The sequence below is a fragment of the Trachurus japonicus genome, chromosome 5 (genome assembly GCF_045865225.1).
Source record: "Trachurus japonicus isolate A0001 chromosome 5, Traja_1.0".
NCBI lineage: Eukaryota > Metazoa > Chordata > Actinopteri > Carangiformes > Carangidae > Trachurus > Trachurus japonicus.
This window is the reverse complement of record NC_140911.1, coordinates 4613979-4636392: the sequence shown is the minus strand read 5'-3', so window position 1 is coordinate 4636392 and position 22414 is coordinate 4613979. Positions and strand designations below refer to the sequence as shown.

The 22414-nt window shown below is 40.2% G+C and overlaps 1 protein-coding gene across 2 annotated transcripts in view; it reads right to left on the bottom strand.

The window, feature by feature from the left end:
* The window catches only part of prkcda (protein kinase C, delta a), a 39198-nt gene extending 18220 nt beyond the window's left edge, over positions 1-20978 (bottom strand). Inside the window, exons 1-10 of one of the 2 annotated variants that reach the window (XM_085775719.1) lie at positions 20867-20978; positions 12761-12890; positions 11024-11223; positions 10866-10932; positions 9494-9650; positions 7000-7031; positions 6098-6183; positions 5498-5627; positions 4065-4165; positions 39-135 (exon numbers count right to left, since the gene is read on the bottom strand). In XM_085775719.1, the coding sequence (XP_085631845.1) occupies positions 39-135; positions 4065-4165; positions 5498-5627; positions 6098-6183; positions 7000-7031; positions 9494-9650; positions 10866-10932; positions 11024-11223; positions 12761-12869 (979 nt within the window). In that variant the 5' untranslated portion in view covers positions 12870-12890; positions 20867-20978. The remainder of the gene's footprint in view (positions 1-38; positions 136-4064; positions 4166-5497; positions 5628-6097; positions 6184-6999; positions 7032-9493; positions 9651-10865; positions 10933-11023; positions 11224-12760; positions 12891-20866) is intronic. The other variant, XM_085775720.1, reaches the window with a different exon arrangement.
* Positions 20979-22414: the final 1436 nt, after the last annotated feature.

The following is a 22414-nucleotide window of genomic DNA, read 5'->3' as shown; positions in this document are numbered from 1 at the left end:
ACACAGAGAAAAACAAACTAAACTAAACAGCGACTGACCGTTGACGTCGAGTCCGGCCAGTTTGCTGACTTCATCGTAGATCCCGATGTCGGGCAGACCGGGCAGGTTCGGGTCCGAGCGGCGGGTGGACGACTTCTGATGGAAGAAAGACAGAAAGAGGAAAAATAAGCAGGAAACAGCCACACAAACAGTTTCCCAGCAGCCTGTTCCCATCTATCTGAGGTCTGATTTGTGATGATCGTCTGTCGTCCTCCTTAAAAAACTACACAGATTTTTTTGTTTTTGAAAAGCCGACGTCTGAACAAAAGGGAGGAAGAGAAGAGGAGTTGTAGCGCGTCCCGAGTCCTTAAACACAGCACGACGGGAAGAGGAGGCTCAGGTTCCCGTCAGGTTCGGGTGTCACCTGAACTAGTCATCGACACACACACGGCTGCTGTCGGGATTAAGAGCTTCATCTTTAAATGACACCCAGTCTGGTGGTTTACACTTTATTTTGACAGTCCTTTGTTAATTACCAATGTGACACCGACAGCAGCTCAGTGAGGGAACAGTGAAATGAGTCGTGTGATCCTCCGGACAGATGTGTCAGTCTGGTTTACAACTGGTTTAATGTCACAGACTCACAACTAAAGGTTTCAACGACTCAACAAATCAGAGAGAGGAGGATTTTATTTCTGTCATACAGAGTTCAGGTGTAAAGGCTGATGCACACCTAAAAAATCTTAAAAAGCCAGGTGCGTGGGAGTAGGAAAGTAGGAAACAACAAAGAAAAAAGGTTCTCCCGCACACTGTCAACTCACTTGCAAAAACTTTATTATACAACGTTTCAGTCCTCAGGCCCTTTTTTCTTTTTTTCTTTGTTGTGTCATACACAGTTCACTCTAAACCAGACTTCATTTAGCATGAAATGATCTTGGGGTGAATTCCAATTCCTGTCTTAACCCTCAATCTCAAAAATGCACACTCCCGCGAAGTGCTTGTGCTGTCCCGATTCTCAGGATGGTAAAGGGTAATTTCTGTTTTTTACAATCTGGACCTTATTTCTAGCATAAAATCCGATCATTTCCTCACCCAGATAACTTTGGTGTCATTACAAGTCGTTGTGATGAAATTGATGGGCCGGATTTACTAAGGGTTTGCGTGTATTAAAACGTGTGCAAACGTGATTGCACGCGCAAACACATGTGGAACCTGATCTACTAACCGGGCGCATCAAGGATTGCGTCTCTCAAACGGGCAGAATAGCACGTGCGATCCATTTAGCGTGTTTGCCTTGATGAATATGTAAATATGGGCGTTTCAGCCAGAACGCGCAAAATACTGGGAGGAGTAGATGCAAATCGATTTATTTAGTGCGTGCAATGTGATTCACCAAACCAGGAAGAGATTGCGGTGGCTGTTTTTGCGTCTTTATTCACCACGTGTGAAAACCATGTACTAACTGATACAACTTTGTGAAAACGTATGTGTTTATTGGTTTGATACCTGTCAGAGCCCCGTGATCTTACATCTCTGCATTTCACGTCTGGGTCATTCTCTAACAGTTTTTCAGCCGTGTTAAAAATCTTTTACGCGCCGTTACGCACGGGGCACGTCTGTCCTGTCCTCCACTCCACTCCTCTGCAGCTGCTGCCTGTTCGTCACTATATGACGAGTTGGGCCCTGTAGCGATTTGTGTTTATTTATCTAAACAGAGCGCGAGAGAGATGAACACACATGCTGTCATTGTATGCATCGGATCAAATGTCATTCTGTCCCTTCGTCCATCCAGCTCTCTGTCCACTCTCTCCATGGCGGAAACGATTACCATGCGCAAAACCCTCATTTGAATACTGCGGTTTGCACGTGTTGTCATTTAGCGGGTTACTCTTAGTAGATCACCTGTTTTGCGTGCATTAACCAAACACGCAATATTTTAGCGGGCACAAACAATTTAGCGCCCGCTATCTGGGATCTTAGTAGATCTGGCCCTAAAGGTTTCAACTACTCACTAATCAGACAGAAAAGGATTTCATTTTATCTAAAAGAAGCTGCGCTACCTACTAGCATCAAAAACCTCGGCAGAGAATCCCATGCAGCCATCGCTCTGTAATAAACAGTTTTTTGTAGGGATGTCACGATTACTTGTTTTCGCAATTAATCGTGGTATTAAACGCCACAATTAATTAATCGTAAAGATTCCTAAATACCGTTACTTTCCCAAAAAGATTATGTTGGAACCTTATCGGCAAAAAAAAAGGTAAATGCACAGATACATTACCTGACTTAACATTGAATTGGTAGGAATTTAAATGTTAGCGTGTCATTTTTAATTAAAAAAAAAGCGAAACAAAACAAAAAACGATTAAAATAAACGCAAACATTTGGTATAGATGACAATTTATGACCTGAATATTTCAAACATTTCCCCTGGAGATTAAGAATTGGTCATATATTAATAGATACATGAAATATTTTGTGTAAACAATGAGTAATGTAATTATATTTTGACTATATTTGATTTTACACATTCATAGTGTTGTGAAATTAATTAATGCAGAATAATGGTGATAATCGTAGTACCGTGATTATTACTCTGACAATAATCGTACCAGGAAAATGTATAATCGTGACATCCCTAGTTTTTTGTTTTGCATTTGTTTTACATGGCAACAGAAAACAACCTTCCGAAGACTGTTGAGTAGAATAGTTATGACTGTCAGAAAAAATTATTGTAAAAAAAAAAAAAAAAATTTCTGGGTTTTTTTGTTATTATGAACAAATGGTTTTTGTTATTGTATAGCCCTCAATATTGAGATTCTCCGACACCACCCTTGGGAGCAAGGGTTACCCAGAATGCAGTATTTTCTTTGTTAATAGAGATATAAATATTACGAAAACCATTGTATTATCTTAGGTATTATCTAAGATAATACAATGGTTTGTAATGTTATAAGATGACCAGGCTAATGTCATCTCCCGTAGCCGCAGAGTTATCTAACCATAGTTACAGCTGGTGTTTACCTTTCAATAAGCTGTGGTATATGGTGACTTTCAGCTGAATATGTCTGTGGTTGTGATATTTATACAGATTATTTGTTTGAATATCAACTTATAACTAACTCAACTAATTTATAGGCTACAAAAAAAAAACTAATAACCAAAGTAATAACTGAGATAGTCCACAACTAACTCAACTAATTTATAGGCTACAAAAAAAAACTAATAACCAAAGTAATAACTGACAGATAGTCCACAACAATTTCAAAAACATGGACCTGATGGAGTCGTCGATGATACAGTAGCTGCATTTGTGGCTTATGATTAAACTGGCAGAGTTAACAGTGTTGGCCTACTAACCTCTGATGATAAGGTCAGAGGTTAGTAGGTCAATCTACAGACTACAGACTTCTGTTTTCTCTTTTCTTTCTTTTATATTTATTTATTTCTTTGTTAATGCATTTCATTCATTTATTACTGTCCTTTTCCTTTTCAGCTCCCATGTTGTTAAGTGTTGCTGCCTATCATCCAGAGGCCACAGATGACAATTCTCTCTAAATCTGGCAAAATATGTGTATTTAGCTTTGTCCACATCAAATAAACTTAGTTAATAAATAAAATGTGATGCACATTATTAATTAAATTGCACAAGTCAGGGTGAGGTCACTTCATAAGCCCCTCACCCTCACCTGCACACCTCTCCAACTCACTGCATTAAAACTACTTGTGTTTTTTATTTGTGTCACATTTGTGCGACAACAGAGTTCATTAGACTGAGCCTCCTAATTACATTAATATCAATGAATTCATTGATGAATGTTTGTGCAGAAATAGACCCGTTAATGATATTTAAATGTCTTTCAGTAATTGTTGTTGTTGTTGTCGTGTCGTCAGGCTTCAGTTGTTCTCTCTCATTACACTAATGGTTTAGTAAGAGATGATGTAATCAGATCAAAGAGCCATATTGTGATTTAATTAGCTCATTATGTGGATTCAGATTCTCTGTGTTTTTTTTTTACCTCACAATTAAAAAAAAACGTACAGACGTTTGATTTAAGATGTGACCTGAGTGTCAGTGAACTCACCTGGCTGACTTGTGTCAGAGCTTCAGCTAGAAGCTTCTGGTTGATCCCGCACAGATTCGCCACTTTGTCCTGACACTTGTGATGGACGTTCATGGCACAATCTGCAAAAAATAATAAAACAAGACTGTTAAAGACAAACACACATGTTACAGCCATTAGCACATGATGAACAAAGTGATAAATAATTTAGATTTTGTGATATTTGATTTGATTTGTGTTTTACGGTAATAAGCCGTTTCTATAGTTTGTTGCAGAGTGTTTATTTAATATTAATAAAGACTGCAGTTTTCTTATTGGTTAAGACCTTTTGAACGAAGAACACGGACATTGGAGTTTTTTTTTTTAAAGCATGCGTCAGCTACTGTATATCAGTGGTTCTGAAACTTTTTTACATCAATGACCCCTAAATTGACACAAATCACACCACGGACCCCAATTGAACCAAAATTTGAAACAAATACCAGAAGTACACAAATATTTGTTCTGAGAGTTAATAGCATTACTTCCTTAGTCAATGCAGTTCAAATTAGGGCCAATGGTGTGTATTTTTGGAAACATTTTGAGAGGGGTCTGACTGCAGACCTTCAGCGTGGTGCTGCTTCCAGTGCAGGCTCCACCCTCTTGAATAATACATTTTGGGAAAAAAAGAAAAAAGTGGTAACATTTCTCCAAAAAAGTTACAAAGAATTCTAGAAAAATAAAAGAAAGTTTTTAAAAAATCGAGAAAAAACTGGCAAAAATTCTTAAGAAAAGTTTTTTTTTTTAATCTAGAAAAAAATTGTTAAATTTTTCAAAGAAAAAGTTTTAAAAAATTCTTGAAAAAAGTGGTACAATTTCTCAATTTTTTTTTTATTCTCGAAAAAAGTTGTAAAATTTCTCAATAAAAAGTTTTAACAAACTATAAAAAATGTCTCGATTTTTTTTTCTAAAAAAAAAGTGGTAAAATTTGTCAAAGAAAAAGTTTTTAGAAATTCTAGAAAAAACATGGTTGAGCGTCGAGTGTGCGATTGCTGATTTTGTTTGTCGAGTGTCTAAATTCAGCTCCAGCACCTCACAGAAGAATCCTGACTACGGATGAGCCGTGATTTTTTTCACTTTAGAAAAAACATGGTAAAAAAAAGTGGTAGAATTTCTCAAAAAAAATAGTTAAAAGATTCTAGAAAAAAATTGTAAAATTTTGAGAAAATGTTAGGGACCCCGGCCCTTGAACCTTCTCAAGAAGACCCCATTTTGAGAACCACTGAGCTACGTACATGCTTTGGCTCTATAGCTTAGTGAGTACTTGCGGAAAACGGACGAAGCCACACTAACAACACACACACACACACACACACACACACACACACACGAACACACCCCCACACACACACACACACACACACACACACACACACACACTGCGGCCAGCTGTCAGTCAGTCAGTCACATCGTACCTTCACACTTGAGGCCCTGCTTGACGAGGCCCCACAGCAAACTGCCACAGTGGTCGCAGAAGGTCGGGCTCATGTAGTTGTTGGTCTTGAAGCGGTGCGGCATGTCGATCTTGAAGCGCTCCTTCTGGAACTGTTGGAGGAAGAGTTCATCATCATCATCATTATGAGACAGGAAAACGACGAGAGGCCGCCGGGGCCGCCGACACCTCGCGGCTCGGTGCACCTGCCTCATCTCTGAGTTCACTGACCAGATACACAATGACTGGTTTCTGTCTCCACTCTGACTTAAAGCTCCTTCAGAAGACCACACCCCATCTGATCATTCCTCCAGGTCCAGTCGGTCTTTGATGAACTTTATCTACCCATATTGATGATCACTGAGAATGGATGTGGACCTTTTTACCGCTATCTGCCTTTGAATCATCAAACTCTGACCCACAAACACACACAGACCGGTTCAATCAATGCAACAACTAACTACAACAACAAACACTGTGTTGTGTTTTTCTCTTTCCGCCCACAGAGAGCAGGGACATATGGAGATTACTCAGAGGACACGTTGTCCTGCTGCAGGACGATGCGGGGCTGAGAGTCACGTACCACAGTGTCCCGGCTGTTGGCAGCGGTACCGGTACATCTGCCGATGATTTTGTCGATGCATTTTTTGTGGATGGCTGCGTTGCATTCTGATAAAGAAGCAAAAACAAAGGAGAAGCGTGTGAGCGACAGAAAGAAACACAAGCGTGAAAAATAAAATGCACTTCAGAGGTTTTTTTTAATTAGTCCAGGCAAAATAGCATTTTACGACAGACTAATTGTAATAGAATTTTTTCCACCATACAGCATTTCTTTGAGTTGTCCAGAACAACATAACTAAAAGTCTTAAGAAATCCTAGTTGGGGAAATATGTTTAATTCTCATCAATCCAAGACTGATTTACTATGGTGCCGATAATGCCAGAAAACATTTTTTCCCCTTTACTCCTATCACAACAATGAAAATATCCATGAAATGTAACATTTTTTGTATTACAAGTTTATTTGAAAATGAATTTGAATATGTAAATGATCCATACACCAATGGAATATGCCCAAAATACACCCGAATAGTAAAGGGAAAAAAATAAGCCTATTTGATTTTTCCCTGTTAAAAGGGTTTTCCATGGAGTTTTTCCTCAGTGGATGTGAGGGTCTAAGGGCAGAGGATGTTGTTATGATGGGATGTAAAGCCCTTTGAGACAAACTGTTTGTAAAAACGGGCTATACTAATAAAATTTCCTTGCCTTGGCACCATAGACTTTATACAGTGAATCAATCTTGGATTGATGAGAATTAAACATGTTTCCCCAACTAGGACTCCTTGGGACTTTTAGTATGTTGTTCTGGATACCTCATAGAAATGATGTATGGTGAAAAAAATTCTATTATATACAATTAGTTCTAGCTTTGGGGTCCAAAATGAGCTAGATTGCCTGGACTATAAATGCGTTGATCTCCACTTACGTCTGCACTTGTAGCCCTGCTTGTTGAGCCCCCTGTTGGAAAAACACACAGAGAGGTCGTGTGAGTCTTTGATCATGTGATTGTGAATGGATTGTTGGTTTGTTGATTGATCACTTGTCGTCGGTGATAATCAGCAGCTGTCGTTCACGGCTGCTGATTTGTGTATCACTGTTTCCTTCTTTCTAGTGAAACCAAAATGTTTTTATTTTTTAAGGTCAGAGACACTACAGGTGAATAGGGTAAAAAAATTAAACTAACACATATCACCATGAAACTTCCCAAGTTTATTACTTACATTAAGAGAAATATTTTTTGTATTACAAGTTTTGTCAAATTTTATGTTTAAATATGTAAATGAGGCAATATCTAATGAAATATGCACTAATTTGCATATATTTCCAGAACTGAAATCTGAAAAATGGATAAAGCTACTTTCAAAATTCTTGTTTTATTTTGTTGACATATTAGAGTCAGAAGTTTTTACAGAGGAGGATTTTGGATATCTCTTTTTATCACTCTGTAAAAGAGAAAATACTGTCACCAGCCCTAAAAAAATCTAATTTCACCATGCTTATGGTAATAAAATGTTGTATAAATGAGGCTGTGAATGATATATCAACAATCCCCTCTGTAAAAACCTTCAGGATATAGAAAGGGATCAAAGTGGAAGGTTTGGTGTCTGTAAGTGCTGCTGAAGTGGAGATTTCTAGCTCAGAGTCTGAGTCTGAAAAACTCTTTCTGAGAAAACGGCCTTTAAAGACTTGGACTGTAAAATTATATAGATTGTTATTATAAATCGTATATTTATGATTGGTTGCGGATACGGAGGAAATGACAATTTTTGGAGTCTACATCATTGTTCAGGAGAGAGAGAGCTTTACAATGACACCTGATGTGACATGGGTCAGACTAACTTTTTGTAAATTTAGGAGAAATCTACTGATGAAAGAGACAAAATGAAGTAAAATAAAAACCTTAATGTGGATTTTCTACCATTTCTTTTGATTTTTCTGAAAGAAAACATGTTAAGGAAGAAAAATAGCCCAAAATCTCAAAATTGAACAGCGCATGTCGCCGGTGATCAGAGGAGATGTGAAGCCATACTGCAAAAACTCAAAATCTTTCCAAGAATATTTGTCTTATTTCTTGTCAAAATGTCTCATTTCTAGTCAGAACTAATCTCTTTCCACTTAAAATAAGACTCATCACCTATTATTTTATTTTATTAACTTGTTTTTAGATCATTTTCAATTGTTTCAAACTAATTTTCACTTGAAATAAATAGAAAATCTGCCAGTGAAAGCAGGTTTTTTGTGCTTGTAATAAGAAAGAAAAACTTGCTCCACTATCAGATTTTTGTTTCAGTGAAAATCTGCTTGAAAGAAGTAAAAAGTGTCTAAAAACAAGCAGCTTTTAACATGATGAGTCTTATTTTAAGTATAATGAGATTAGTTTTGACTAGAAATTAGACAAATATTCTTGGTAAGATTTAGAGTTTTTGCAGTGTACAGACCGATGGTATATAATACGTACGACTCAAACCGGAAAGTTACAGGTTTTATCAGCCAGATGCAGAAGTGACACTCGGCTGCTCGGGGAGGGAACGCTATGATGACAAGCTGCTGCTGCTGCTGCTGATTATCAGGAAGTTCCTAAACACTGCGCGTGTTTTTGATGAGTCTGTATCTGATCTGTGGTTTTATGAGTTCCTCTTTTTTAGCCGCCTTCAAGGTTTCTGATGATGATGATGATGATGATGATGATGATGATGATCAGGTCCGGCCCCTGGCATAAACCCTCTATGCGGTTGTTTAGGGCCACAGCCGTTAGGTGGGGGGCCACATGATCAGAAAGGTACCGGGGTTCATCAAGTCATTTAAACATCCTGAGGTCTGCACGTGCAGCTATGAGCTTTATATGTAATGTGAAGTCAATATTCAGCTTCTTTTATCTCACATTTGAGACATTTGGTGAAAATAGAACGGCAGAATGACAACATTTATGCTCAAAAAGCAATCTTACAAAATGTCATTTTAGACTTGTTTTCTACACTTATCTATTACTGTATTCATATCCTATTTCAAGCACCAAAACAGTTCATTCTCATGACTGAAGGAGCGTTTTCACAAGGGATTTGAAATTTTTTCAAAAAGCAGACCTCAAATTTCCAGCATTTGTCCTAAATTATTTCTTTCTACAGTGTTCTAGGACAAACTGGCCTCAGTGTGCTTACAGCGGAGGTTCTAATATTTAGACATAAAACACTTGAGTATTGTTACATCTGCAAGTATCTTAAAAAGATACATTTAAGAAAATATGTAAAAGTGGAGAAAATGTCCTCAAACCTCAGAGGGCATAAACACGTCTGTATTCAGTTTTAACCAGTGATTTGGTGTTTGTGCTTAGAGTGCAGGGCCACAAACAAAAATCTTGTTTAGGGGGCCACCAAAATCCTAGGGCCGGCCCTGATGATGATGGTGGTGGTGGTACTGACCAGACGAACTCCCTGCACACGGAGCAGAAGGTGGGCTGTCTGAAGAAGGTGGCGATGAACTCGTGGTTCTTGATGAAGTGGATCTTGGCCTGTTTGATGGCTCCTCGTCTGCGGTTCAGAGTCGGAGCCTCTTCCTCCTTCGCCGCCTGTTTGCTCTCTGCAAACACACACAGAAAACACACACATACACATCACGGCACGCCCACAACGCTGCAACAACAGGCTTCTTCTGCGCACGTCAACACACTGACAGACATTAATAATGATAATGATGGTAATCCATGGAGAAGCAGAGGGACTGTGAGTGTCTGTGAATGGTTTTCAGGCCAAACTCTGTGGCTGTGAATACATGTGGGTGGGGGGTGGGGTTAAAAATGAAAGGAATGACAAATACAGATTGTAAATAATCAGACAAACTGACAGAGTTTCATCCGTTTAGTTTTTAGTTAATTCTGCAGTTAAAAGAGAAAGAAAACTATTCACCTACTTTCCTGCTCATTGGCCTAAAAACCTATTTTCACTATCAACTGTGTGTGTGGAGTGTGTGGAGTGTGTGGAGTGTGTGTCTTACACTGACAACACGTTTTCATCTGGTTGATCTTTTCACTGTTAAACTGTTAGAAGAAGCTGAACAACTGACCATATGTTATTTTACAGAACAGAAAATGACCTGAGATTAGAAACCATGAGCTTTTTTCATCTAAATAAATTAGAATATCATGTTAAGTCAAATAGCCCCAAGTTCATATAGATGGACAAACTTTTCAGATGGCCAACATTTCCATATTACATTTTTTTTAAAATTGGTTTTATGCAATATTCAATTTTTTGGAGATACTGAATTTTAAACGTAACCATAATTATTACAATTAAAAGAAATTAAAGAAAGAAAGAAAGACATTCAATGTTTCGTTCTGTGTGTAACGGATCTACAGTATATAATGTATTAGTTTCACTTTTTGAATTGAATTACTTACGCTTCTCGAAGCTCCTCTTCCCGGTTTGTCAAATTTGGACGGACCAGGAAGAGAAGCTTCCGCTACAAACAAGCTTGAAATATAGACTTATTTAATTTTTTTCAGGACAATTTCGCATTTCAGGGCTTCAATACAAGACGGACATTACATACGAGCAGCATGGAGGTATTTGGATGTTTTTTGGTGTGTCTTTTTGTTACGAAGACAGTTGGTATCCATTTGCAACCGTTATATGGACATGCACTGCTACGCCGAGACCCCCTGTAACTCAGAGAAGCCACGGAGGACTCTGAAACTTCTCCCAGCCCTTAGTCCACATGAGGAGGAGGAGATCATGAGTGAAATTTCAATTTTGGGTGAACTATTCTTTTAAATATTTCTGTGTTTTCTCTCACCTGTATCGACTCCTTCCAGGAAATACTGCACGGCCATCATCACCTTCCCAGACGGGTGGAGGTCCACCTGGACACACACACACACTCAGGTTAACACACACACACACACACCTACAGATGTTGGCGACGGAGGACAGATGTGTGTCGTGGCGTCCTACCCAGAACTCAGCGCGGCCGTTGGCCTTCTTGCAGCGCTCGGCGAGGACGGACACGCCCACGGTGACCTCGGCCAGCGGCTCCTCGGCCGTCTTCATCAGCAGCACCTCCAGCACGCGGCCCTCGTAGATGTGAGCGTCGAAGCTGGCCTTCCACGCCGGGTACATGGTCGGCTTCCTCTGCACCAGCGTCTTCCCTCGCTCTGACACCACGGGACAGACAGAGAGAGAAAGAGAGAGATGTAAAGGTAAAGTAATTAAACAATAGTAGTAAATAAGAGTAAATAATAAACAATGTTTTTAATTTGTCTAAATCTGGTGAAGACGTGTTTTCATTCTTTAAAAATGATGAAGTGTCAAGTAAACACCGTCCTGACACCTAATAAAATACAATAAAGGAGGAAGAGAAGAGGAGGAGAAAAAGGAAGAGGAGTAGGAGGAGGAGAGAAGAGGAGGAGGAGGAAGAGGAAGAAGAAGAGGAGGAGGAAGAGGAGAGAGGAGAGAGGAGGAAGAGGAGAGGAGGAAGAGGAGGAGGAGGAGAGAGGAAGAGGAGGAGGAGGAAGTGAAAGAGGAGGGGGAGGAGGAAGAAAAGAATGAGGAGGAGGAAGATGAGAAAGAAGAGGAGGAGGAGCAGGAAGAAGAGGAGGAGGAAGAGAAGGAGGAGAAGGAGGAGGAGGAGAGAGGAGAGAGGAGAGGGAGGAGGAAGATGAGAAAGAGGTGGAGGAAGAGGAAGATGAGAAAGAGGAGGAGGAGGAAGACGGAGATGAGAAAGAGGAGGAGGAAGATGAGAAAGAGGTAGAGGTGGAAGAGGAAGAGGAGGAGGTGGAGGAGTAGGAAGAAGAAGAGGAGGAGCAGAAGGAGGAAGAGCAGGAGGAGGAGGAAGAAGAGGAAGAAGAGGATGAGGAGAGAGGAGGGGGAGTAGGAGGAGAGTAGAGGAGAAGAGGAGGAGGAAGAGGAAGAAGAGGAGGGGAGAGGAAGAGGAGGAGGAGGAGGAAGAGGAGGTTGAAGAAGAGGAAGATGAGGAGGAAGAGGAAGAAGAAGAGGAGGAGGAGGAAGAGGAGAAAGAGGAGGAGAAGAGAGGAAGAAGAGGAGGAGGAGGAGGAGGAGAAGGAAGAGGAAGAGGAGGAGGAAGATGAGGAGGAGGTGGTGGAGGAAGAGGAGAGAGGAGGAGGAAGAAGAAGAGAAGGAGAAGAGAGGAGGAGGAGGAGGAAGAGGAGAAAGAAGAGGAAAAGGAGGTGGAAGAGGAGAAGGAGGAGGAAGAGGAAGCGGAGGAGGAAGAGGAGGAAGGGGGAGAAAAGGAGGAGGAAGAGGAGGAAGAGGAAGAGGAGGAAGATGAGGAGGAGGAGGGAGAGGAGGAGGTGAAAGAAGAGGATAGGAGGAGGAGAGGAAGAAGGAGGAAGAAGGAGGATGAGGAGGAAGAAGAGGAGGAAGAGGAAGAAGAAGAGGAGGAGAAAGAAGAGGAGAAAGAGGAGGAGGAAGAAGAGGAGGAGGAGAGAGGAAGAGGAGGAAGAGAAGAAGAGAGGAGGAGAGAGGAAGAGGAGGAGAAAGAAGAGGAGGAGGAGGAGGAGAGAGGAAGAGGAAGAAGAGGAGGAGGGGGAGGAGGAGAAAGAGGAGGAAGAGAAGAAGAGGAAGAGGAGAAGGAAGAGGAGGAAGAGGAGAAGAGAAGAGGAGGAGAAGAGGAGGAGGAGGAGGAGAGAGGAAGAGGAGGAGGAAGAGGAGCAGCAGCAGCATCTTCCTCACCGGTGGTCAGAGCCTCCTTCATCTTGATGGCGCAGAACGGCGGGTCGGCGAGCGGCGGCAGGACGCCCAGGTCGTACGAGTTGAAGGTGATCCTCAGGAAGGGCGCCATGGCGACGGGTACCACGGTCACCTGGATACACACACACAGCGTTACCATGGTGACGTTTATCTGTCACACACTACACACACCCTGGTCCTAACTGTCTGTTAATGTGTTAAACAGTTCATCCAGTGGAGGATGAAATGATCTCCAAAAGACATCAAGTTAAACATGAAACACTCTTTTTTTCAATATTTTCATCAATATCAGTGTATTATTGTAGTTTTCTACAGTTTCAGAGTGAAAAAGGGAAACAAAGCAGCAGCAGCAACAGAATGGGAAACCCAGGAGACTGGAGCTCTCAGAGAACTTTGACCAAGGTATCAGACAAGATGTTTACTATTTACTAGGACTCGATTTTCCGATTCATATTGATCTTCATTTGAAAGATCTGATATCGATTCATTGACCTTTTAATGTTCACCACTGCACCGTTGCACTGTTTACTTCTGGAGTGGGGCATGTTAAATAAATGTGCATTAATGTAAACATGAATATTTTTAATAATAAACAGGTTAGATTTCTCCATCTTTGGACAATTTGCAACAATAGTTTTGTAACAAAAAACTCTTTCATAACCAAGTAAATTGGTATTAAAAAATGAATCAATATCGAATCAAATCGGGACCTTGTCAGTGGGAATCAAATCAAATCAGTAGTGATACCCTGCCCTACTATTTACACACACTTTTGCTGAGGGACCTTTTCCTTTTCTGTAAATATACAGTATATAGTTTGAAATGTAAAGTGAATATGTCATGTGTAACTTTATGTCTTTTGGAGGTCATTTCATCTTACACTTGATGAACTGTTCACATTAACAAACATTTGTGTGCGTTTCCCCTTTTGTTTTTTCTTCTCTCCTTTTAATTCTTGTTTCTTTTCTATCAATAACGACACAACATGTTGAGCAGCATTTTGAATTATTTTGTCACATATTGTAGCCAAACTTATTATTTGTAGTGTATTTATTTACACTTTATCGTGGGCCTAGAATATGGAATTTATTACCTGTACATTTTTTTTTAATTATCTTTACAACAGTTTAGGAGAGCACTAAAGTCACTTCTGCTAAACCAGTCAATACTTTCCACATGGTCTGCCTATCTAAACTGGGATTACTTTATATTTTCACCATATTTTTATCCAGCTTTTGTATAGTATTGTACAATGTTAAGTCATGTTAAACCATGTTTGTATTTATGATGTGAACGGTTTACTTCACAAATGTATGCACAGTAGCTTAGAAGTATAGTCGGAGAATGCCGCCCCACATTGTCTTGGATTCTATTATATTTTATAGCCTATCTTCTTTTAAAGGGATACACCAACATTTTTTTTTTTGTGTCTTGCCTCACTCCCGAGTCCATGACCAGCAGATAGACACCATCCTTTCAACTGTGCGTGCAGTAACAAGGGAGATAGAGCCGTATCGCCGTAATTAGCTTAGCTCAAACACTGGAAGTGTATAGGTAGTGTTAGCCTGCCTCCTACCCGAGCCGAAATCAGCAGTCAGAAGCTGATTTCATTTTAGCTCTAAACTCTGTAAATATATCACTTTATCAACATTTCAAACATGTTTAGGTGAGAAAGTAGCCGTTTAGATCAGCAGTGTGTCGTTAATTTGTCTAAATACCAGCTGTTTACAATTTCGTTTGGACGAATTCTGCGCTACTCAAGCTAGCCGTTGTGACCAACGCACTTAACCAGTTACTTTCACAAAATAAAACACCCGTTGCCCTTTACATACAGAAAACCATGACGATAGAATTTGTGCTTTTACTTTGAAACAGGAAGCTAACCTACCCTCGATGTAGCTAGCTTGAACCAAAATAAAGCGTCTTTGCTTGAACCCTCCGTTTTGACCGATCTCGTCCCGTTAGCGGCATTTGACCGCTCAAGATGCCTTACCGGAGAGTTTTGTCAGCTCTGAGACCAAGATCGGCCCACCAGTTTCCGTTTAGAGTTGCTGAAGAGTTTCTCTGATGACTTTAGGTGGAGGCAGGCTAACACTACCCATACACTTCCAGTGTTTGAGCTAAGCTAATTAGCCACTTTAGGTGGAGGCAGGCTAACACTACCCATACACTTCCAGTGTTTGAGCTAAGCTAATTAGTGACTTTAGGTGGAGGCAGGCTAACACTACCTATACACTTCCAGCGTTTGAGCTAAGCTAATTAGCGGTGCGCCAGCTCTGCCCGTATCTCCCTTGTTACTGCATGTACAGTCGAAAGGATGGTGTCTATCTGCTGGTCATGGACTCGGGAGTGAGGCAAGACATGGAAAAAAAAATGTTGGCGTACCCCTTTAACTTTTTTGATATGTAATTGACCTGTCTTGTCCAAAAAACTTGGGAAATAAAGATCAAGAAAGAAAAAAAAGAAAAAAGAAAGCAAAGAAACCGGAAGTGGACTCCTGCTGCTCCGTCACTCTGTGTGTTATTGACTTAGGAGGAGGAGCACATCATGTTTTTACACCACCTGTTATCAGATTCCACAGCAGCTCTTGGTTGAGATTAGAAATGTGATATGTGTAATATGAGCTTCATATATTTTGTATTTCATGTTTTTCCAGTGTGAAGATTTCCATTACGGATGGTTTTTCAGGTAGAAAAGCTGAAAACAAACAGAATTTCCTGCTAAAGACGGTAAAAAAAACTAGTTAGGCTATATATCTAAAAAGTGACATGTAGGTGCAGGGAAGTCGTTTTTTTTTTGCATGCATGAGTTGCTGCAGACACTCACAGCTACAACTACAACAGTTTCTATATGTACAGCAGCAGTTCTGCAGAAAGGTGTTGGCCAGGACCTGCAGTCACACCCCGAGCTGCTCCACATACCAGCTCTAATAGACACACACACACCTCTAATGCTACAGTACAGACCGACAATGTACAACAACAACAACATCGTATCTGTGCTGCTGTGTTTCCTCGCTGTTCAGTAGTCAGTGAGTTGCAGAGTAAGTTGCAGCTGCAGCAGTGGAAGTTGTTTTCCTTGAACTACGGAGCAGGTCTCGACACGTCGCCGATCCAAACACAGACGCACGCGTTCCTCGGAAAACAGCCAAGGGAGCTGAGACACCATCATCATCATCATCATCATCACAGTCATTAAAGGGCTGAAAGTTGAACTTGAAGAAGTCCAGTTGAAGTTCTGTCTCAACAAACTGACTTTTGTTTATCTATAAAAGCTTTAATTGGGAAAAATATAATATAACCTCCCTACTCATTCTCAACTCGCTGGTTGACACTCAGACCTCCAGGGACAAACACCTCAGCTGGAAGAACTGCTTCTAGTTTTTCTGCAGCTGCCACCTGGAATAAGTTACAATTAACATTAAAAATTCATGCAAAACAGCTGATGCACGTTGCCTTCAGGGACAGTTTCTCATCAACAGTCTCTGTATTTCCCTCTAAAACAACTCTGTGTGGTAACGTTGTGTTATTATCTCATAGCGTGGTGAATGTGCAGCTCACAACTTGTCCACCAGAGCGTTGTGGAGTTGTTGGATTGTGTATTTGATGAGTTTGATGGAGGGAAACCAAGAAATCCCATAATGAGCCTCCGTAGCGTAGCTCTGAGCAGCTCACGGCTCTGCTCCGCCGTTCTAAAAACAGCTTGCACCAACAATTAAAGGTAACGAACCTACTGCTATGACTATAGGGATTATGGTGATGGGCCAATTTGACAAAATGTTGAACTATCCCTTTAACGACTACAATGACCTGGATGACTGAGAACCTTCATCATCATCATCATCATCATCATCATCACTCTGCTGTTGTGATGTCAGAGAGGTTTTTGGGGGAGTTCATCAATAGTGAGTGTGTGATTGATTTTGTGCAGCGCTGGTGGTGATCGATTTCCCACCAACAACAAACTTTATGCATGTGCATGTGTGTGTGTGTGTGTGTGTGTGTGTGTGTGTGTGTGTGTGTGTGTGTGTGTGTGTGTGCGCGTTTGTGTGTGTGTGTATCGATTTGTCCCGCCTGTTAAAGTCAGTGTAGTTACAGTGACCGACTGTAATGTTCAAACTTCCACCTGACTGCACACACAGCTCTATTTATTCTCTCTGCTTCCTGATGCCGGCATTAATGAGCAACACAGAAATGTGTGTGTGTGTGTGTGTGTGTGTGTGTGCGCATGTGCGTGTGTGTGTGTGTGCGTGTGTGTGTGTCGGCAGGAGAAGTTCCTTCACTTATTATGTTATTACACCTAAACTCTGGGCTTCGGTTCAATGTAATAAAAAAAAAATAAAAACACAGTTTGTGTGTTTGTGCGTGAATCCTTGAACCATGTAGATAAAATACCACATTAATAACAACTACGGTGCAGTTATTACATGGTTATAACACATACAGCTGCAGAAGTGGTTTCAGTAGAAAGAAAAGAAAAAAGAAAAGAGAGAAGAGAGAAGTTAAAGGCAGAAGAAGCAGAGACGGAGCTGGTGCAGCGATGTAAAACCACCTCAGACTATTTTAGAGCTCCTCTCTGTGTGTGTGTGTGTGTGTGTGTGTGTGTGTGTGTGTGTGTGTGTGTGTGTGTGTGTGTGTGTGTGTGTGTGTGTGTGTGCAGTGCAGCCTGTCGGTGATGGAAACAACATGTCCTCACATGCACCGCTCTGTGCTGAGCGACGTGCACACACACGGCGACGGAGCCTGGTGAACGTGTTGTAGTAACTCTGGACGCTGTGGGAAACCGCTGAGACTCGGAGACACAGATTGTTACAACATTAGAAAACATCTCTACACTTATTACTCACGTATATAAATATAAATATATTAGATGATGTGATACTGTATTGATCCTTTGAAGCTCCGTCTGTATATATACAGAACAGTTCACTTCACGGTCACAGTGGTTTTGTGTTGTGAGCTGCTGCTGCTGCTGCTGCACTGACTCTGTTTTACAGTAATAACACAATATCTTAAAGGGATAGTTCAATAATTTTGGCAAATTGGAACCATTGCCATAATCCCTATAGTCATAGCAGTAGGTTCGTTACCTTTAATTGTCGGTGCAAGCTATTTTGAGAACAGCGGAGCAGAGCCGTGAGCTGCGGAGGCTAATGAAGGCTCATGGGATTTCTTGGTTTCCCTCATCAAACTCATCAAATACACAATCCAACAACTCCACAACGCTCTGGTGGACAAGTTGTGAGCTGCACATTCACCACGCTATGAGATAATAACACAACGTTACCACACAGAGTTGTTTTAGAGGGAAATTCATGTAAAACCTCTGATGCACGTTGCCTTCAGGGACAGTTTTTCATCATCAGTCTCTGAATTTCCCTCTAAAACAACTCTGTGTGGTAACGTTGTGTTATTATCTCATAGCGTGGTGAATGTGCAGCTCACAACTTGTCCACCAGAGCGTTGTGGAGTTGTTGGATTGTGTATTTGATGAGTTTGATGATGGAAACCAAGAAATCCCATGAGCCTCCGTAGCGTAGCTCTGAGCAGCTCACGACTCTGCTCCGCCGTTCTAAAAATAGCTTGCACCGACAATTAAAGGTAACGAACTTATTGCTATGACTATAGGGATTATGGCAATGGGCCAATTTGCCAAAATGTTGAACTATACCTTTAATGTTTATCAGATCTTTCCTGTTCACACCCGTTTTTAACTCCCTAAGGCAGATGTTCATTCAGATTACACACACACACACACACACACACACACACACACAGTATTTACTATGATGCAGGACATCTTGATAGACTTCTTGTGTTCTTGATACTGAGAGTTTCACTTACAGAATCACAACTAGAGCTGCTACAATAATCGATTATTAAATTAATCCTCAACTATTTTGATAATCCAATAATCGGTTTGAGTAGTTCTCTGATTCCAGCTTCTTAAATGTGAATATTTCTGGTTTCTTTGTTTTGTTTATGACAATAAACTGAGTCTCTCTTTGGTTTGTGGACAAAATAAGACATTTGAGGACAACGTCTGGTGGTTTGAGAAACACTGACTGATGTTTTTCAACATTTTTTAACATTTTATTGACCAAGCAACTAATCGATTAATGGTTTAAATAATCGACAGATTAATCGATAATGGAAACAGTCGTTAGTTGCAGCTCTAATCACAACATATTAAAGTACAGCCACCAAGCTTTAGGTTATTTATCATATCACCAGATTCCTCCACAGCTCAAAGTGAATCTGCTTCATGTTTTGTGTGTTGAGATTGAGTAATATAGGCTACGTATATACAGTATATATAGTTAGTATGTGTGTGTGTGCCCCATATGCAGAGTCTATAGTCGTCACTGCAGCGGCCGCGGTTTGATCACGCCCTTACACCCTTCGCTGCGTGTTGTTCCCCCCACTCTCTCTGTCGCCCCATTTCCTGTCGATTAAAGGCTGATCTGAGAGCTGTCTGATCTGTGAGTTCTCTTATTATTAATCATAATCAGCTTTAATGGCCAAGTATGTGCACATATACACACACATACACACATATACACACATACATAACAAGGAATTTGACTCAACTCTGTGTACTTACATATAAAAAGAGGTACTGAACAATAAGTTAAAGACAATACAACAATAGTTTAGTAAAGTGGTCAGTGGCCACAGACTGAACTTAGACTTAGAGATACTTCACTGATCCCAAAGGAAATTCAAGTTACTGTACAATCGCAAAGAGGTGCAAATAGACAATGAGGTATGAGTATGTAGTATGAATGATATGTAGGCTACATTGTATGTTTTATGTTTTACATGTGTAATACGCTATAACATATTATAATACAATATAATGCAATAAAAAATAGAGGAAGTGGATGTGACAGTTATTTATTTTGTATTGTTATATTGAAAAAAAAGTGCAGTGGCCACAGACTGTACTGTTCAATAGCAAATGACATGAAACAATAATAAATACTGGATAAATGTGTGTGAATATGTGCAGCCTATGTAATATGAATATGTACACTGCATGCTTTACATGTCTATGTATATTTACAAGTAGGCTACAGCGAGCAGGATGTAACAGTGATGATATTAAATGATATTAAAAATAGCTGGAGGAAGTGAAGGATGTAGTGTTTATGTATTGAAGAATATGATCTGCTGCTGTTTCTCTGCTGCAGCTGATGATGAGGATCATTATTACAGTAATTAATTATCAAACAAACCAACCAACCAACCAGTCAAAGTGCATTTAATTAAATTTCCCTAAGTGACACTTCTTCTTCTATCTTCTAGGATGTGGTCGTGTCAGTTGGCGCAACAGTTGCTTTTTTTTAACCACACAAACCACCACACACACACACACACACACACACACACACACACACACACACACACACACACACACACACACACACACACACACAGAGTTTTTGGGTCGTATGTGGTGGAAAACAACACTACCCTCCTCTGCTGTTCAGACCTGCCCCGCATTCCTCCTGCTCTCAGTCGGCCACTTATCGATACAGAAGCTGTCGAAGCACCATACAACACTTCACCTGCCTGTCAATATCGATTATTAGCCTTCTACTGATCAAAAAAAGTCCTTATTAGGCTAGTTTCTATCGAACCGTTTCAGTTTAAAAAGCGAGACGCGGGTAGGGAAAGAAAAGCTGCAGAAAAGTTGTAAAGATTAATTATTACAAATCAGAACAGCTCGTTAGTGCTGACTCTGCTTTTCAACCCGCCCAGTTAAAGTCGTATTACCTACATGTTGTTTTATCAACGTGCTTTTTTTTTTGGTGGTGTTTTGTTAATGTTTTATCCAACTTTATAACGCCAACTGTTACGGTTTAAAGAGTTACCGTTACAGTTTGTTTCCCCCACTCGCATATACGTCACACATCACAGTGGAGGCGAAGACGAGCGAAGGAGAAGAAGGAGGAGGAGGAGGAGGAGGAGGAGGAGGAGGAGAAGTCAGCGCTGGTGTTTGAACTCAGACAAACTTCATGTAGAAAAAGAAAAAAGAAAGAAGCAAAGAAAAAGAAGAGGAAGAAAAGGAAAAAGCTCGACTAACCAGCCGTGTAGTGAGTGTCCTGTCCTGTCCGGTGCTGGTTCCGGTTCCTCGCGCGGTGCTGGTTCTAGTCTCCTGCCCGCCCGGCGCGCGCTCTGCTCGGTCTGTGATTCCGTCGATTGAGGAAGTGAAGCGGCTGCTGCACGCGGAGGCTTTCTCGGCAGGCTGTGACGTTTACCTGGTACACACACACACACACACACACACACACACACACACACACACACACACACACACACACACACACACAGGAACACCCAGTTGGCCTATTTTGAATGAAGGTCCTGTCAGTTGTGTTTTTTAAAAATACATTTTAACCACGACGAGACCCACACACGGAAATGTGTGTAGTCCTAGTGTGTGTTTATAACATGCATGTAAAAAATAAAAAATAAAATAAATAAAATTCGGTAACCCTTTAGATTAGGGAACACATATTCACCATTAACTATTGGTGCTTATTACTGTAATATGCATATAAGTAGCTTATAGCTCCTTATTAGTAATTATTAAGCACGTATTTTTATTCTGCCTTATTCTACCTCTATTACACCATGAATTAAGATTTTTCCTCATATTAACTCCTAATTATTATCTTATTCATTGTAAATAAATGCATTCATGCTATACTGATTCAGAGTGATAAAGGAAGAATTACTGTTCTTGTGCTACTGCCCCTGTACAAGGCCCCAATAACCCACTGTCTCTCAAAGGAATTTTCAATCGAAAGCAACTGGACTTGGTTATTCCTTTGAGATACTATGACCTGGACAAATGAGAATATGCACAGGCTTAATAACCCACTGGTTATTCACATCATTATTCAGAAACAACAATGAATAAGCCATAATTAGGAGTTACGTAATATCAGGAAAAATCTTAATTCATGGTGTAATAGAGGTAGAATAAGGCTATGTAGAATAAGGTGTTAATACGTGCTTACTGTAATAATTACTAATAAGGAGCTAGTAAGCTACTTTTATGCATATTAATAAGCACCTAGTTAATGGTGAATATGTGTTCCCTAATCTAAAGGGTTACCAAAATGTCATTTCATTTTGATTTATTCCATTCATGGTTTACATAGGCTACCACATGGTTGCACATATTTACATAATGTACACATAGTCACCATAAATGAAAAGGAGCAGGATGAAGAAAAGCTTATAGTCCCTTTCTATTGTTATAATTGCATTGGCTTACTATCAACTCCAATATTAGGCCTATATACTATTTCAAAAAATTAAAGACACCACTCGTCTATCTATCTTTTCTTTTTTTCTGATTCTCCTTCTCCTTTTTTGTAGCCACTTATCTTTAAAAAAAAAATGTTTTTCTTAAACTGAGATATACTTAGCCTATACAACTTTTCAGTTCCTTGCTTTGTGAATGCCATAGTTTTACACCTGCAACAAAAATACACATTTGTTTTAAGCTTAGCCTCGCAAATGTATGTTTAAAGTAGTCTGTTATCTTCTTCCTCCAGTTTGAACAAATGTTCTGGTAATGATCTGTTCTTTGCTTTATACATTACTTTTAAGGTCTGAAGTT